Source organism: Archocentrus centrarchus, chromosome 11, assembly GCF_007364275.1.
Source record: "Archocentrus centrarchus isolate MPI-CPG fArcCen1 chromosome 11, fArcCen1, whole genome shotgun sequence".
Lineage (NCBI taxonomy): Eukaryota > Metazoa > Chordata > Actinopteri > Cichliformes > Cichlidae > Archocentrus > Archocentrus centrarchus.
This window is the reverse complement of record NC_044356.1, coordinates 32,985,521-33,003,781: the sequence shown is the minus strand read 5'-3', so window position 1 is coordinate 33,003,781 and position 18,261 is coordinate 32,985,521. Positions and strand designations below refer to the sequence as shown.

General features: G+C 41.0%; 2 protein-coding genes across 3 annotated transcripts; both read right to left on the bottom strand.

The window, feature by feature from the left end:
* Positions 1-1,058: 1,058 nt before the first annotated feature.
* tmem200b (transmembrane protein 200B) lies at positions 1,059-8,337 on the bottom strand. Its single transcript, XM_030741965.1, has 2 exons — positions 8,260-8,337; positions 1,059-5,625 (listed from the first exon to the last, which is right to left on the bottom strand). Exon 2 carries the CDS (start codon positions 5,573-5,575, stop codon positions 4,322-4,324), a length of 1,254 nt encoding a protein of 417 aa, XP_030597825.1. The 5' UTR covers positions 5,576-5,625; positions 8,260-8,337; the 3' UTR covers positions 1,059-4,321.
* A 5,038-nt stretch (positions 8,338-13,375) lies between these two features.
* Positions 13,376-17,790, bottom strand: LOC115788787 (tRNA selenocysteine 1-associated protein 1). 2 transcript variants are annotated; one of them, XM_030741976.1, is made up of 9 exons: positions 17,620-17,790; positions 16,384-16,481; positions 16,207-16,321; positions 16,047-16,096; positions 15,808-15,939; positions 14,567-14,683; positions 14,266-14,470; positions 14,133-14,169; positions 13,376-13,718 (listed from the first exon to the last, which is right to left on the bottom strand). In XM_030741976.1, the coding sequence occupies exons 1-9, from the start codon at positions 17,641-17,643 to the stop codon at positions 13,558-13,560; spliced, it is 939 nt and encodes a 312-aa protein (XP_030597836.1). In that variant the 5' UTR covers positions 17,644-17,790; the 3' UTR covers positions 13,376-13,557. The 2 variants fall into 2 exon arrangements, with proteins under 2 accessions (XP_030597836.1, XP_030597837.1); XM_030741977.1 differs by having other exon boundaries at positions 16,207-16,306.
* Between the last annotated feature and the right edge of the window lie 471 nt (positions 17,791-18,261).

Here is an 18,261-nt window from a genome sequence, read left to right as displayed (position 1 = left end):
ATGTTGGCTGTCTTATTATTGTCTTATTCATTATTCCTCTTCCTAAGCAAATCATCCTGGGATCACTTAGAAATGGTCCAGAATGCTTCTCACCAGGTCCCCTAAAAGGTCCCATGTGATACCAATTCTGGCTTCCTTACACTGGCTCCCCATGAAGTTTACAGTTCATTTTAAAATTTTGGTGTTCACTACCAGAGCCTTCCACAGTCAGAATCCTCTGAGGCCTGCTGGTCAGTGCTTGTTGGCTGTACTGAAATTTTAGAACTCACTTCCACTGGATTTAAGATCTGAGGACACTGAAAACCCACCTGTGCAGGCTTTCTTTTATTTAGTTTTATCAATTTATACCATTTTAATTGTTGCATTTTATTCTGTATTGTAAAATAAATAAACTTTACTTACTTTCAATCTTTTCTAGGGGTACCATAATTTTTTTTTGGCCACAGCAGCTTTTTATGGACAGTGGAGAGAGACAGGAAATAGGGGAAGACACGCAGGCAAATTGGCGACGGGCCGGGATGCGAACCCGCGCTGCCACGCAGCATGTGTATGTGGTCACCGGCTTCACCACTAAGCCACCATCATTTTTATCCAGGCCAGTTTCATTAGTTTCTTTTTTAACACAATTCTTTTGAACCGCAATTCATAAACAGTCTTTTTTTTTTTTAATTAGTTAATTTTCAGTAAAACCTTTTTTTATTATGATTATTACTTCTGTTAGATTCAAGTTATTTCTGTTACTGTTGTGGGCTTCTCTTTCTTTAACAGCTGGGTACCAACAATTTTGTCCACATGTTTATGGACTGTTGTTAAAAGAAGAGACCACACAGTGATAAACCTGGCGTGTCCCAGCTTTTTGTGAAACATGCTGCTGTGATCAAATTTAAAATCTTTTTTGTAAATGTTATATTTTGTATTTTCATATTTTCTCAAAGTGAACATTTCATGATTTCTGTAGTTCTATGGGTTTTTTTTATTGTGAATAAAATATGCGTTGAGATAGCAATAATTTTTATTTACATTTTATACAGTGTTCCAACTTTTTTGGAATTGGGGTTATTGGCTTTTTCACAGCTTTCACTACAGAAAGTTGCACCTTGTAATTCTTTGTAAAGCTGTGGGTAAACCATGCAGTAAAACTCATATCTGGGATTTTTTTTATTGCTCTCCTGCTACATGATAGTTGCAAACTCTAACAGCTTGGTCTCCACACTGAAAACAAAATCCTAAGTGCCTGATGGAATATCAGAAAAACACATCATACACTGTAAAACACCCACAGTTGCTTTTGACATGTGTTAGCAGTAACAGGATTTGCAAGAAATTGCAGCAAAAACAAACCTTGACACTGAAAACAGACGTCGGGAAATGTGATAATTATCCTGCTCTTACCTCATTGCACAGATGCTGCAGTTACACTTATCAGTGCTTGCCAGATCCTAATGCATTTGGCTATTTTAGCTAATGGACAGTGACAATTATGTGTTAGTACAAATGATCCTGATTGAATGCTGAATTAACAAAGCCATTCATTACAGAAACCTCTTTCCTAATCTCACTGCTTTGGTTGCCAGTGTGGAGAAAGCTTTGACAGGCCAGCTGAGCAAAAGGCAACAAGACCTGATGTCTGGCACAGAAGTTCTAAATTATGAGCCCCGATTTTTCATATCTACACCTTCTTGCTCTCCTGCAGCCATGTAATTTTCTACCTTCCTGTGCTTTTGCCACAGAGAGCAGGAGGTCCTGCCTGCTAGCTTTATGAAACCCAGAGGCCATCTTGTAAATGATCAATTAAATAAGAAGAGATCACGAGGGAGTGCATACCTGCCCTAAAGGAACCATAAAAGCTAATAAGACTAATAAGAAGGGGTGGAGGGGGTGTATGTGGAATGGAGCCATATATCAGGCTCTGCTGAGGATAATTGCAACTAGGGAATTTCTCCCTCCCACTCCACCCGAGTCCTGAGACTGCAAGAAAATATCAAACTTCTGCTGTGTAACAACAGGGTAAAATATTCCACTGCTTTCATTCAGTTGATGAAGTGAGTATGGGTTTCACTTGTCCAGATCCCAGCTGGATGTTTTTGCTCTAGATGATATACAAAGAGTGAGGGATGGGATTGTCGGGAATATGTGTAGCGAGATGATTATATGCTGCATACATATACAATCAGGAGCCATTACCCTCACTGTGTGAATAAATGAGAAGACAGCAAACAAGAGTTGCTTTTGCTTTGCCTTATATTTGTAACACAGGCATGGCAACATTGTATAACTCGGTGGCCAGCACAGGGCAAGGCAGCCATTGATGGTTTTGCCAGACCGGAAATATTGCTTGGTATACATTTAGAACACAACATGTCACATATGGTGTACAGAACAGGCAGCACTGACAAAAAGAAAACCAGAGAGTGTTGAAACAAACATGGAGCGAGGAGGGGTGACCACTGCACATCTGCACATGGTGTAAAGGGGGGCAAGGAGCAGGAGGGCCTGTGAGACTGTGATTCATAGGCTTCTTCCTCTATGACACACACCCAGCTGCATGCAGTAACAGCAACCTTACTAAATCTAAGTGGAGTTGCAGGCTTGCCTTGTCTGCACAATCCCATTCTGTCCATTGGTCAAAGGTTGGGAAGGTGTGATGAAAATAGGTGACCCTCCTCATAAATACTGGACACACTATGAAAGACTGCGTTCATTACAAGATAATACTGCATTCACTGGGAGAAACACAACAAACAGAAAATCTTCTTTATTAATCTTTTTGTTAACTTGGATCTTACTGTCATAGTTGGGTTAAAATCTTTATTCCTGATAAAAAAAAAAAACCCTGACCAAATTAGTAGCACTTTCATATACAATCATTTACCACAATATTACATAATTCCAATTAGCTATAGGTAAATATGAAGGGCTTATTACAGTATGTCAGCAAACATCCCCTACAAATACAGATGGGCAGCATATTCAGTGAAAAACCTAAACTCTTGGCACCTACATTGCAGGGATCAGCTAACTCAGTTTGTTTGGCATGGTTTGTCCCTTTAGAGCTAGAGAGGTGGGGGTCACTCTAATGTCACTCTACTGAAAGTGTGCTCTGAGTGTTTACATTTATCTTATGAGGAAACAGCCAGCAGTTTTAGATTGATGCATTCGAGGGGCTTTCCACAACTGTCATCAAAACACCAAATGAGAGATTATCTTTGGGAAGAATGGTGTTATAGGACTGCAATAGAGTTCCAGAGACTTATGATAATTAATAATTAATTAACTGACTCAATCAAGCTGTTCACCAATAAATTAATAAAACATTCTAAACATAATAAAACATTATTATGTGTGTATGAACTGCTCTGAAGGTTAGGATGTACACTGAACAATGCCATGTTTGTATTTTATGGAGCAGCTAAAATAATAGCCTTACCTAACAAAATGAGTCAACAGTCATGAACTGCAGCTCTGTGTGCTGCGTTTAACTGTCTCAGAGGGTGATGTTTTCTTTACTGTTAAAGATAAACTACATAGAAGAATAAAATAATATCCGAATGTGCTTAATGCAACATACCAAAATAATAAATATCCAGTATAGGCTGACATTGTTACTGTGTTGATATTTGGTTACAATGTTATCATGGCTGATTCTTTAGGGAAAAAAAAGGGACATTCATATGAAAATAAGATCCAAGTTGTTTTAAATCAGAAGAACTCTGTTACTGCATATGCATATAAAACCAACAATGACATTACTCTGCATAAGTATTAAGATGTAACATACTGTACATCACTGCCATGCATTGCATTTGGAATAGGGACCTCATCTGAAAATAAAAGTCCCATGTTTATACACTAGTTGCATTTCCCACTAACTGTCAGCACTTTGTGGACTCAGGAGTCCAGGTAGTTTGGTTCAGAATTGACTGCACAGTGAAAACAACCTCCCGTTCTGCTGCTCTATGTCTCTTTTACTGGGTTGTGCACACTGTGTCCCCGAAAAAGGCAAACACATTTTGGCAACATACAAGTTGATTTATTGCAGTGCTGCCAACCCAAACAGCAGAAGTAAACAGTCTGATCCACTCAGCTGCAACAGTGTTCCTCTCCTTGAATTATATAAAACATCTGCCACATCCAGCCAAGCAAACTCTGTGTATCAATATTCCACTGAAGCTTGAGAAAGAGCTCAACTTTTGGAAAATCCTTATGAGAAATACTGTAATCCAGATATTCCAGAGCTCGGGTTCTCTCTGCCTCACACAGAACTGAAAAACCAAAATCAGGAAGCATTATTAATCCATGATTATCAGTGGGTTTGCAGCCATTATTGGAAAGGCCCAGATCCAAAACTCTTATCCCACTGAGCACACTGCTGCTCTAACTGGTCCAGCAGTCTGTCCACCGAGTCTTCTTTGTTCTCCAATTTTAGGTATCGTCTGCCGCTGCCCAGGTCTAGCCGAGGCCAGCTTTGGTGAGTCTGCTCCTCCACAGACTCAGTGACCTGTCCAGGGATGTTTACACAAACCTGTGAACTGGCCTCCCCATGAGTGATTTCTAGCTGACTTGCCTGAATCTGATTTCTGGATATGGGTCCTTTCTCCAGACACATACGGGTTCGGGTTATGTGAGGGTTAGTCCTGTAGCTCATACTGTGGCAGCGCCTCGGTTGAGCAGCTGGGACATCCACCTCATCCACACCCAAGGTGGACATGGAGCTGGCAGATACCAGGCAGACATTGGGCTTAATGAGTGGGACAGTGTGTGGACTGCGGCTGGTCCTCTCCCCGCATTTAGCACCTAGCTGTGTGTTAAAGTCAGTCTGACTGGAATTACATGAGCTGGAGTGGGAGGTATTGGTGGAAGGTGGAGACTCTGACTCCTGGTGATGAAGGGCTTCCATCTGAAGAACAGCTTGCTGGTAGATGCACTCCATACTGTGCTCCTGGTCTGTGGTGCATCTACTCTGGAGCAGGGGCTCCGAACTGGCCAGCGGCTGCAGACAAAGAATGTTAAGATGGGCAGCTGGTAGACTGTTCACCCACTGGTAGTGCTTGACCATCGAGTTGGCTGCTGCTATTTCTTTAAGGTCAGCTGAAGGCACAGCTGCAGACACAGAGCAGATAACACTACGCATCTGGGCCAGCAGCATCTGAGTCTCTCTGTCTCTGTTCTCATATAGGACAGTGTTGGCACATATGAGGATGAAGAGACCCACTCCCATGATGACAGGTCCCAACAGCTTCATCCGATCACTGTGAATGAGGCTGGCTGTGGACAAGAGGCCCTTAGCTCCCAGACTCCAGCCAGATGTCTGTGATTCAGAAATGCTTTCCCCTTCTGCAGCTCCCAGAATGGACGACCTTGATATCCGATAGGGCCAGTATCCTGCCACAGCCAGAGCAGTGCCAACAACCACTACGATGACGCCAAGCACTAGGAATGCTCCAGGCATGGAGCGGATGCGAAGCTTGCCTCGGATCACCCCATCCTTCTTCTTTCTACTCCGTAAGGTGAAGCGAGACTTCTGTCGACCAGAAGGTGAACTTGGTGCAACTCCTCGAGATTTCTTGGTCTTCATGGCACAGGTTACTCCAGAGCTTTTGCTCTTCGTCACAACCTGTCAGAGTGCTTTAGGAGGGAGGGAATTTCAAGAGTTAATGCCATCGTTAATGTCTCTATTAATTGAAATACACGCAATGCCTACAAGTATGTTCACAGTAGATTTATACAGTATAGAGTAACAGAAATTTGGGCCAGGTCATCTGAAATGTTTCATGCCACTGTGTCAGTGAGCTGGCAGTGAACACATTTACTGTCACTATTTGAAGGGATCCCCCTGGTAATACTATTAAAATGCAGCAGATAGTGATACACACAATTAACCCACCTTTGTCACACTGTCAGACCCCGGGACACACAATGAGTGAACTGAAAAAATACATAGCCTGCAAAACAAAAACTAATGTCACCAGAAGAATCTAAAGCTGCCATGCTATCACTGCTTAAGAATACTAGAGATAGCAGCCTTGGTATGTAGACAAACATCTAGATAAATGATTGTCATGAAGCAGTAGTATTTGAAGAGACAGGAAAAAAAAGACCTTCAAAAATATTTTGTATTGGGAGAATCGTTCAGTTTCAGTATTCTAAACTTCTTCATATGTTTGGTCCTGCCTGAGCTCACTGTGGTTACCCATTACTGGTTAATTACCAGCATGGTTCTTATTCAGTGTTAATCATCAAAACCCCTCAAACTTCCATATATATTTGGAGAAAAGCACAGAAGCACTCACATATATGCAGTTCTTCCTAAGTTCCCATATAAACTAAGAGAAGCGAAATGGAAAAAAATAGGTTCAGTCAAAATGACTGCAGTATGCTCCAGAGTGTAAAATGTTTTCAGCAAGCAGAATGTCAGACAGCATACAGCATAACCGTTCTCCTTTGTCCTTGAGTGAATGTTCATCTAGAGTGCCAAACATACAAAGTAATAATGCACTCAGCTCTGAATTTTAAAGACATATAAGGGTGCCTGGTCTTAATAAAATATCAGACCAGGTACTTTAAACCATGTTCAAGAGAGTACATCTTGGGTGGTTCAGTGGAGAACATCCGGTTTATTCTTCTGTCTCTGGTATACCTCCTCAAGCGGTTCGCCAAGGCTGTGAGTCTTTGTTTGGCAGTTTCTGAGGGTTCAGGTATGGACAGTTTGTTGTATTTCTTTGGTTTATTCATCACACCTTTCTGCAGCTCTGATTGCTGGTTTTCTTCCTTCTGTGCTGCCTTTATCTTAGCCTCTAGTCTTCTTTTCCATATATACAGTACCAGTCAAAATTGGTACTGTATATATTGATAGTAACTGAGATCTACCACACCAGGCAAGACCCCAGGTGTAGGTTGCGCAGAGACACCCCTGAGACAATCCAGCACATAACATAGTTTACAGGAACATCTGTGCCAAGTACGGCCTGGAAGGTCAAAATTGGATATGCCCACAAGGGTGGCTGAAAATGAACAAGCTAAGATTCTGCAGGACTTCCAGATACAGAGGGACAGACTGGTGATGGTTAACCATCTGGACATAGTGGTGATGAACAAGCAGATGAGGAAGGCCATATAGATGTAGCAATACCAAGTGATAGTAAAATCAAGAGCCTTGGGCTAACTGCATTGAAGAGGTATACCAAGCCTCTTTCCCACCAACAGGGTTCTGGAGCCGGTGCCTTTATTTGAACCGTTAAGCGGGTTTTCCACCGCGGAAGCACTCGGTGCTTGGCCGAAAAACGGGTTCAACTCCGGCCGCAAACTAGCTGGTCTCGAACCAAGAACGCGTGATGAAAGCGGCAGAAGGGCGTGACTCTGCCATCGCAACATCAAGTTTTCTACCATATTACATGTGTATTACATGAGAAAAGTGAAGCGATTTAACAAGAAGATGCTCTGTCCCCCCTGCTGTTCTGCATAGGCCTGAACCCCCTCAGCCAGATCATCAACAAGTCTGGCTACGAAATGGCGCAAACATCAGCCACCTCCTCCACACAGATGACATCAAGCTGTATGCCAGGAGTGAATGAGACATCGATTCACTGATCCACACCACTGGGATCTACAGCAACGACATTGGAATGTCATTCAGACTGGAGAAGTGTAGTCGGATGGTAACAAAGAGAGGGAAGGTAGTCAGAACTGAGGGGACTGCACTACCAGAAGGCAACATTGCAGACATTGAGAACAGCTACAAGTGCCTTGGAATACCACAGGCAAATGGGAACTACGAAGAGGCTGCTGGAAAGCTGAAACTGCCAAGTACCTGCAGAGAGTGAGGCAAGTCCTAAAAAATCACCTGAATGGGAAGAACAAGATCCGGGCAATCAACACATATGCTCTGTCAGTCATCAGATACCCTGCTGGAATAATAAGCTGGCCAAAGGAGGAGATTGAAGCCACTGACATCAAGACAAGAAAGTTCCTCACCATGCATGGAGGGTTTCACCCCAAGTCCAGCACCCTGAGACTGTACGCTAAACGGAAGGAAGGAGTCAGAGGATTAGTGACTGTCAAAACCACTATCCTAGATTAAAAAACAAAGATCCATGAGTACGGTGGGAAGGCCGTAAATGATCACGTGCTTAGTGAATACCTCACGCAGCAGAAACCTGAGAATGAAGAGGAGAAAGAAGAGGAACCATCATTGAAGGACAGACCCCAGCAGGCATGCACCACCAGCTGATAGAAGAAGTGGCTGATATTGAAAAATCCTACCAATGGCTGGACAAAGCTGGAGTGAAGGATAGCACAGAGACACTAATGCTGGCAGCATTGTATCCTCTGGTTACGTGATGACCATCTCTAAGGAAGACAATCAAAGTTTGTTAAACCTCCATAAAAAATTTAAAAAAATAAAAATGGTATGCTGACCTTACATTAACATCATTTCAGAACTTAAGAATGATTTGCTGCCTATGTCACCTTTATCTCATTACAGCTTACAGACCACAATTAATCAAATAAATCAAAGCAATATCTGGCAAATATCAAAATTGGAAAACGCGCGTGTGCGTGCGTGCGTGTGTGAGAGAGAGAGACATGGTTATGCAGAATATGTTAACACTACAGTATTACAGTATTATGGCATTTGTATTTCAATTTTCTTTCGGATTAACGCTGCAGTAACACGGACATATTCACTGGAGAAAAAAAATGATCGGAGCAGCTGATTCACAGACTGCATTCGCCAGCTCAAGTTTGTGTCCGTGAGGGTGTGATATGCAGCATGGCTGCACCTGACTGTAAATGTACGTCTGATCCGGATGATGCTCAGAACTGCGATTACCGTGATCTCGTGTAATTACACAGGAATTACCCGAGAGCACGGTGTCTGCTGGAAAGGACTTTTATCCACACTGTCCTGCCCGGCGCTGGAAGCCTGCATTCAGTGTGTCATAGACCCACAGTCATACTGTGCATCTGCTGTTTTCCAACCAGCAGAGGAAGCAGGTCTGGAGCCAATTCAATTCCCGAGAAGCCACAAGTTGTGATACATGATGAGAATAAACAAAGTGCAACGAGGTAGCGCAGCGTGAAATCATTGCTTGGGTAGACGGGAGGAACCGTGTCTATAAAATGTGTCATTTTGTGTGATGCGAAAGCTCTTCAAGCTTGTGAAGCCCAGACGGGGAAATGAAGCCGCCGCAAGAATTGTACTGTGAAAATCAGTACAGCATTATCAGCTCACTGACTGATAAATTGCACTTCAGCTATGGATGGTCATGCACTGTCAGTCTCCACTGATACTGTGCAGACCTGCTGTGTGGAGGTTACAGACAGATAGTAATGTGTCTGCCAGACCGAGCTGCTGCATTCCTCTACGACAACACAGCAGCTTACAGCACTGTTTCTCAGACACGATTCACAGAATTAAACTCGTTAATTTCACTCAGCTGCTCTGACTGCACCACCAACTCTACCCGTAATGAGTAAAACACAAAAGACAGAGTCCTTTAATCTAAGTCTGGGATTCACATTCAGCCATTCAGCACTCGGTCACTTCTGAGAACTTGCCTGGATTTCTGGGTTCCTGTTGCAGCTTGTTCATAGTTTGAGGACACCTAACATCCACATTATTTACAATCAACAGTCTTCGGGCTGTTCTCAACCCAACCCTAAACCTGTTCCAACATAACCGCCGCAGGATAAGGACCGTAATGGACACAGCGCTGACTTCGTCAACTCCTCCGGACCTTCTGACAGAAAGCTCATTTTAACATGCGGACAGTCAGACCCAGCAGAGCCCAGCCCCTGCGCTCCGCTCTGTGCTCTCAAGCAGCCGCTTCCTTGCACCAGCACAGCGAAGTGAGCAGAAACCACCCCTGCTACACAACACACACAAACACACACAGACACACAGGGCTTTCAAAATAAAGGCAGGCACCGGTGCGTCTATGACAACAACGGTGTTCCTCGATAATTAAGTACCGAAGGTGTGACTCACATGATGATGAAAGTCTCTTTTGGTTTTACCTATAGAACGAACTTTCCTCAACATTAACCTTCTCCAAAATTGCAGACTGTGTTGCGCTATGTTAAGGTCGTTATAGTCCAGTGGTTCCTAAAGTGTGGGTCGCGGCCCCATGGTGGGCCGCAAATGTACTGCAGGAGGGCCGCAGACACATATTGGCATCAGCACTTTACATATGACTGGGTAGTACATAACGACTTATAAGCACACTCATGGGATATTATAAGGCATTTATAAACCTTTGTAAACCTAAAAATGTTTATGATGATGCACGTTGCCTCATAACAATTCAGTTTTCATGTTGCTTTAATACCTCAATGATAAACTTGGATCAGTGTTTGAAAAAAAAATCTGAGTCCTATGTTAGACAGTACATTAGCAGGAAATTTCTGCAAGTGATAAAGCTTATAAATATCAGCAGTGCAGCGTGGTGGGCTTTGGGTTACAGCACAGCAGAAAGTTACCATCAAATGTATGAAACAGTAACACAGTTATGAGGACTTATGACTACAAGTGTAAAGATTATCAAAGCCATGCCAAGTCAATATTTTCTATTTTTATTCATATTCTAGATTTTTTTTTTAAGTGTGCTATTTTCGTGTTTCCTGACTATGCCCATAATAAACTTATGTTACTGGAGTTTCAATTACACTTAATGAGCCCTGACTGCCGACTGACAATAAGAACTCCTGACAGCACTCAGCCACTCAAACCACTCCACAACAATAAAGTTGGAATCCCTTCCTTTCATCCATCCATTCATCGACACATACATACATCTTCTTCCACTTATCTTTTTTGGGGTCTCATGAGGGCTGGAGCCTAAAGTGGGAATTCATGCAGGGGAAATTCCAAGCAAATCCACAAATGTGGGTTTTTTCTTCAGCTGGCAGCCCCACATTCATGCATTTTGGGTTTTAGTTTCTCTTTGTTCTCTGCATGCAGTTTCAGTCAGCTGAAGGAACTTTCAACATTGGTGAATAATTACACAAAGTGCATTCTTTTATTCCTTCAAAAGGCTTCCCCTTTTGCCAGGCCACAGTTGTAAATAAGAATTTGTTCTTAATCTGTTCACCTGGTTAAATAACGGTTTAAATAAAAAAATAAAAATAAAAATCCATGTGCCTGTATTGGTACCATTCTCACAGATTTCTTGGTTTCTTGTTGTTATTTGTTCTGTCGTCTGTTCAATAATAATCTCTTATTGGTCAACAGTTCTCAGTTTTTCATACTAGAATTATATTTTTAGCTGTAGTTAATTTGCAGGAAAATGTAGTAATATGTAAAGTTGATTTACTCAAGTACTATACTTGGGGTTCTACAAATTTGAGGTTCTTGTACTTTGAGTCCTTTCCTTTCATACTGCTTCATACTTCAGCCCAACACACCTGTCTGTGAGGTGAGGTGAAGATCTTAAAAAATGTATTGTTATTGAACTATTTACATGAGTACAACCACAACAATTAATTTATCTGTTGACAAAAACTATTTTGATAATCATTTGGTGCACTATTGACAGAGTTTCTCACCATGTTTTACAAACCAATTAATCGATCGGTGGAGAAAGTAATGAGCAGATTTTTTCCATAATTGAGCTATAAATTACGATAAATGCTCCCTAATAGTGATTTTCTACTCTGAGCACTCTACATCAAGCCACATTCACACAATGCTTTATTCTGTCGCTTTAAGTGCTTTTCTATCACACACTCAAAACTCTGATGGAGGCACTGGGGCACAGATATGTGGCCTAGAAGATCAAACCAAATTCAGACTGGTGGACAACCTGCTATACCTCTGAGCCCCATCTGACAGCTTCAGCTTCTCATTATTACTCCATAAATGATTGTAAGTCAGAGGTGGCTACAATAAAGTTCAAAATAAGTTTCACTTCAACCAACTGCAATAGTCAAACCCTGCTTTCTACATTCAGTTTTGGCACTTAATTTTTTTTTTTTTTTGATGTGACTCAAAGAAATGATGCATGTTGATTGTGATTGTTTTGAAATATTTGTTTATACTGTATATTACCCTGTAATGAGCTCATTAAACTTCCTCGCACATGTAAGTGTTTTCAGTGTGCTGATTGCTGAAACCCCACAAATGGGTAAAGAATGAAATAGAAAGACTAATGCAGAATCAAGTACATCAAATCTGTTTGCATTGTCAGTCCAACAGAATAGTTATTTCTTCCATAATGATTGTCATTTTTCAATATTTGCCTCTGTTTTGTTTTATACAGGGAATATAAAATAATGAAATCAAATATATTAAAGCTCTGCACAGTTCAACATTCAGTCTGTGTTGTCTTAGGTCAGCAACTTTGGCCTTTCTAAAGGTCATAAATGTCCGACTACAATTACCAACCACTTCTAAGAGACACGAATGGCTGCTTGATTCCACCTAGTGGATGGAGAGTGATATTACCTAAATCTCAGAAAAGGACAGCTGTGGTGAACGGAGTTCATTGCACATTTGTTTTCATTACGGATTCCAATAAGTAGACCAATAGCATTGTTTTAGTACCTTTACCATTATGTATTTCCCTTCGTGTGCCAGGGGACAAGAAATCTTCATAGCACATGCTTTGTCCCTCTTAATTGCTTTAAAGTTTTTCCATTTTTTCCCTTACAAAACATCAGCTATGAATGAAAACAAATTTATAAAACCAGATCCCAGAAATAACATTACTTTTTCTGAAAGGCTAATCACTAAGACAAAGATCGGCAGATATAAATTAACATAAAAAATATGTAAAATACATATATTAAGATGACAAATCAATTATTTACCTGAATTCCTCAACAGAAAATTTAGTTTGAAGTGGTTGAACGTTACACTTGATTAATGAGAAGTCCCGTGTGCTCAAACTTGATTATAAAAATGTGAACTCAGACATTTTTAAAACAAGTTTTTGACAGATTTCTATATTATATTATATTTATGGAAGGTGGTCTAATAAATTTGTTAAGCACTATATTTTATCTAAATGGAGAAATGGCCATCATGCCAGCATGATTCACCATGGCAACGGGTAAAGAGCAGAGCCTTTATTTTAATCCAGCAGAGTTAAAAATATGTGTGAAAGTGCAGAGTCTGAAATATTTTAAAGAGGAGAAATAAAGTTAAACTTTCACATTTACTCAGCTCAGGAATTCTGCTGCAATCCTATTGAATCCGACCCTAAATGACATTTTAATTTGAAATCTGTTCATTTAACCAACCAGTCACAGCTTACTGACGGACTCATGACTTGTAGCAGTTACAGGCCCATTAAGCTGTGTCTTACCTGCTATCCAAGAAAGTTTGGAAAACAAACATCGAAAGAAACGTATGAAAGTGACTGATAAGACAGTAGAGGCAGGTTGTACACTTTTGGCTGTTTAATTTTCAGCAGGCTTATACACTTGAATAAAATCCATTAACTTATTTTCATTATCTTCTTAGAAAAAAACATAATCCATGTGAACAAGGAGAAAAACTAGAGGAAAAAACTTAAACGTTAAAATCGGCAGAAAAAAAAATAAAAAAATAGTCCAGTTTCAGCAGTAAATGGGTTCTGGGAGGCTGGATGTCATATAGTCCTGCTCTGTAGATAACTCTGTAGACTGCCAGTGACACTCGATCAGTGCATCGTACAGCTCCTCACTGTGCTCCATGAACTTCCTGTTGGCCTCCACCACATCCACCTCCAGACTTGGATCTACAGCACAAACACATCCAGTTAGAAGGTAGATACATGTATGAACTGGACTGCATTTACACACACCAGACACTTTATTAGGTACACCTGTTCTCATTAATACAAATATCTAATCAGCCAATTGCAGGGCAGCAGCTCACTGCACGCAGACACGGTCAAGACAACCTGCTGAAGTTCAAAGCGAGTTCGAGCCAGCGGCACTGTGGCGCTGAGGTATCGGGTATATAATTTTGTCATCTTTTAAGAGGCTGGCTGTCGTGCTGTGCAGTGAAGGGTTTTTTTGTTTGTTTGTTTGTTTGTTTTGGATTCAGTGGTATTTTCATGGTGTTCTTCCATCAACACCACTGTTATTCTGTGGTTTCCTTACAATGATGACAAGAACAGCAATAAGATTCTCCCAGTCTCAATGCTAACCTTCCAGTCCGTCGTCCTCCTCAACAGTTTCACTCTCCTAAATAAATAAAATAAAAACATGTTAGAATGAGTCACATCTGTTTAACAATAACTAACTGACATCAGCACTGATTGATTGACAGAGGAAAGTTACCTGTGCAGCAGAATACTGTGAGTAATCATACTGTGGATAGTTGTAGCCATACATTCCTCCAGTCTGGTCATAGCCCCAGGAAGAATAAAACCCAGGATAGGCCTGCTGATGGTACTGGGTGTACTGGTCATAGTTGTGCCTGTATCCAGATGTGGACTGCCACGCTTTGTGCTCTGACTGCTGCTGCTGCTGCTTGTTCTTTAAACTTAGAAACAGAGAAACAGAAACAGCTGAACTCCCACCAGTCACAGATAAACCAGCACGCTAACAAAAGGGGGATAAGGTTCTGAGAAGAACTCACTTGTTAGCAGCCAGGCTCAGTCTCAGAGGTTTGCCACCCAGGCCCACAGCACCCTGACACTCCTCTAATGCCCGCTTCTGCAGCCGCTCATCTGGGAACTGAACAAAGCCACAGCCCCTGCAGAGATACATGGATAACATTCAACTTATGAGAGAGGGAAGTGGACTGCAAGTGAAAATCCATAACAGAGAGAAATTATTATTCACTGAAGAACACATTTTATTTATATATATATTTATTTATATATATATATATATATATATATATATATATATATATATATATATATATATATATATATATATATATATATATATATATATATATATATACACACACACACACACAAAGAAAAACCTTCAATTTTATCATTTTTATACGCAAAGTCTGCAGGAATTATTCTTAAGAATAAACCTATCCACTAAGAAGATTCCTAGCAGTAACTGAATACAGGCCTAGGCCATAACCACTCTAAAAGGTTCTGGCTCTAAACTGCACAACATTTCTGACACACTAATCCAGCATTTTAGGGCTCCTAACATGGAGAATTAAAAAAAAAAAAAAACACTCTTAATTCAGATAAGTTTGAATAGTCCAGGACTCTGAGTCTGGACAGGCAGCAATAAAGACCATTGATGCAAACACTCAGTGATCAGTCTTTGCTACAAACAGTTGGATAAAGAATTAGAGGTGCTGGTAATCTGGTCTGCCAGTGCTAGCAGCTGTTAAATTCCACAGGCAGCATGGTCAGTGTATAAAAAGGGTCATGATATTATTACCCGTTTTATACACAGCTGTATAACATAATGCAGAAAAAACACTTGTGTTTATTTAGAAATGCTGTGAACACATGGTTTGGCTCCATCATTTGAAAGCCTTTCAGCACCGTGCGCAGCACATGCAGCAGAGAACATCTTCCAGCTGTAGAGTTAAGCATTATCTTCAGCATAGGTTCCTTCATCGTTTGTCGAATTCATGGACATATCAAATTCATAGACATGCACATTGCACTGGAGAAGTCTTATAATTCTAGATTAAAATATACCAAGAGGCATAAAACTCATAACAGGTGCCAATATTAAATACATAAAAATAAATATAGCAAAACAATTAAGAAAAAGGGATCAACAGCTCATTTCACACGAGTAGTCTTGCACTGGATTGGAGGACTGGAGTCCAACAATACCTAATCTGCATATCTAAATGTGTTCCATATTGTGTACTGACATGTTAATACTTACTTGGAGTTGCCCATGCTGTCCAGTACCACTTTTCCACCACGACAGGAAGGGTAACGATTGTAAAAAAACTCATAAAGCATCCCATCATCCACATCTGGAGTTAGATCTCCAACGAACAGAGAATACATCTGACTACAACAAGGAGAGGGAAAGTAAAAGTAGCAATCAGTGACAATTTTACCATTAAGACGATTCACGCTTAAAATCTTTGATAAATCTGCTTGTCCACTTGGACTCACCCGCTGTCCTGTTTTCCAAAGGTTGCTCGGTTCAACTTGAATCTTGTGGGCTATGAAAAAGACACATTAAAGTCCATCATGCCATTTCTCTTAAATGAGATAAGAAGAAAAAAACAAAACAAAAAACATGGCTGCTATTGTCAACAACTGTTCTCCATACCGGGTTGGCTCCTGGCAAAGGTTTTCCATTGATTTTACGGAGACACCTCTCGGCTGTGGCCTCGTCTGTCATCTCCACAAAACAGTAACCCAGAGCACCCCTGGGGGACGACACACTATTTAACGTCATTATAGAATAACTGCAAAGATGACAACTGCATGTGGATTCAGTTCTCACCCTGTCATCTTGTTGCGTATGATCCGCACATTAACCACCTGCTCACCCATGGTGGAAAAAGCTCTGGTGATAAACTTCTCATCCATATAGGACTCCAGCTGCAGAGCAACAAAAAGAAAAGAGAGCTCAGGAATCACTGTAGTAATCCCAAACAGGCAAAAGCTGAATTTCAGCTAAATGTTTCTAATAAGAGAGGGAAAATAAGGAGCTGCCATTATTGCAACATTTTTCTTCTTGCAGACAATACTAATTCAGTCCACAGAACTGTAAGGAGGATGGTGTTTGACTGTAGCAGGAAAGATGGACATAAATATGCAAAATCATCCTTTTTCTGTTTTCCCAAATACAATAAATGTTTCACAAATCTGGGTTTAAAGTAATGCTGGTCTAGTCTGACTAATATTTACCACACTGGGTGCCACTTCTGTCAGCTAAGAACAGGAAACTGAGGCTACAATTTGCACAGGCTCACCAAAATTGGACAACTGGAAAAACCCTGCCTGGTTTACATGTCTCAATTTGTGCTGCAATATTTGAGTGGCAGGTCAGAATTTGGCATAAACATGAAAACATGGATCCAATCTTCCTCGTATCAACAGTTCAGGCTGCTGCTGGTGTAATAGATGCTTTCTTGGTACACTCTGGGCCCCTTAATACCAAACATCACAGCTACCTGAGTGTACCCATCTTCTGATGGCTGCTTCAAGAGGGACAAGACTGCATGTGACAAAACTCTAATTTCTTAAACAGGACAAGGGGAGAGTCACATCAAGGCCAACATGGCCCAAAACCTCTGAAGAACTTGCACTTTGTTGAATCTCTGCCACGAGGAATTAAGGTAGTTATGAAGGCAAAAGGGGGTCCAACCGGGTACTAGCAAAGGGTACCTAATGAAGTGGCCGGTGCGTGTGTTTGACTTATATAAGTAAAGATTGGTTTAAAATACTTTCCCGGTTTAATGCACAGGTAACCTGTGAAACACGAATGTATGCTAAATGAGAAAGCAAGTTTTGACCTCACAAAGCTAGTCCTTCAGACGCGCTGAACTCCTCATCTCGCGTATATTATAACCACAAAGAAAGAAGTCTTACAATTAGTCCGTAGAAAGTTTCTGTGTGACAAGTCAATTTTAAATAAATTGAGATTATATTTCACGTATGCGATTCATTTGCAGCTAGCTAACGCTCACGGTCAGACTAAACAAGTTTACACGATAAGAAGTTGGAAGTAACTCACGTTCCCCATCCATAACGTACTCATGCTGCTGCCAATGTGATTATTCAGCTACGGATGAACTTACAATCTTAGTTGTAAACTACGTCGAAGCTACCAGCACACACACGCCGATTAGCTTAACAGACAGCATACAACATTACGTGCTACGTCACGCTACAAAAGCCACTACGTTATCACGTCAGGATATCAAACCCATAAACCTTTGCCCTCTGCTACACACATTTTGCTGGGGCGTGATTAAAATGACTCTCGGCCATTCATTGGTTCATTTGGGGCCAATTGATTGCTAAAACATGATTTTAGGTGTTCCTAAGTGAGCATGAATCTTGAGCGTATAAAAACTGTTAAGTTCCCACCGCCAGCAGATACACAGCAAGAATAACCACAGTTTAATATTTGGCCCCTCTTTTGTACGCTGTTTGCTCTATAAGCACACTATCCAAAGCACCTTCGTGTCAATAAACTACACAAAAGTAAAGTTTAATATTTGACCCATATGCCATCCAACAAGCCTTTATAGTAATAGGTTAATCAGCGCATTTATATACATGTTGCAGCCCGTGTTCCTATATAACCCTCAGTAATAAGACTGCCTGAAAAGAAACAGATCTGATGTTAACTATTAATGTGGGAAAGAAGGGC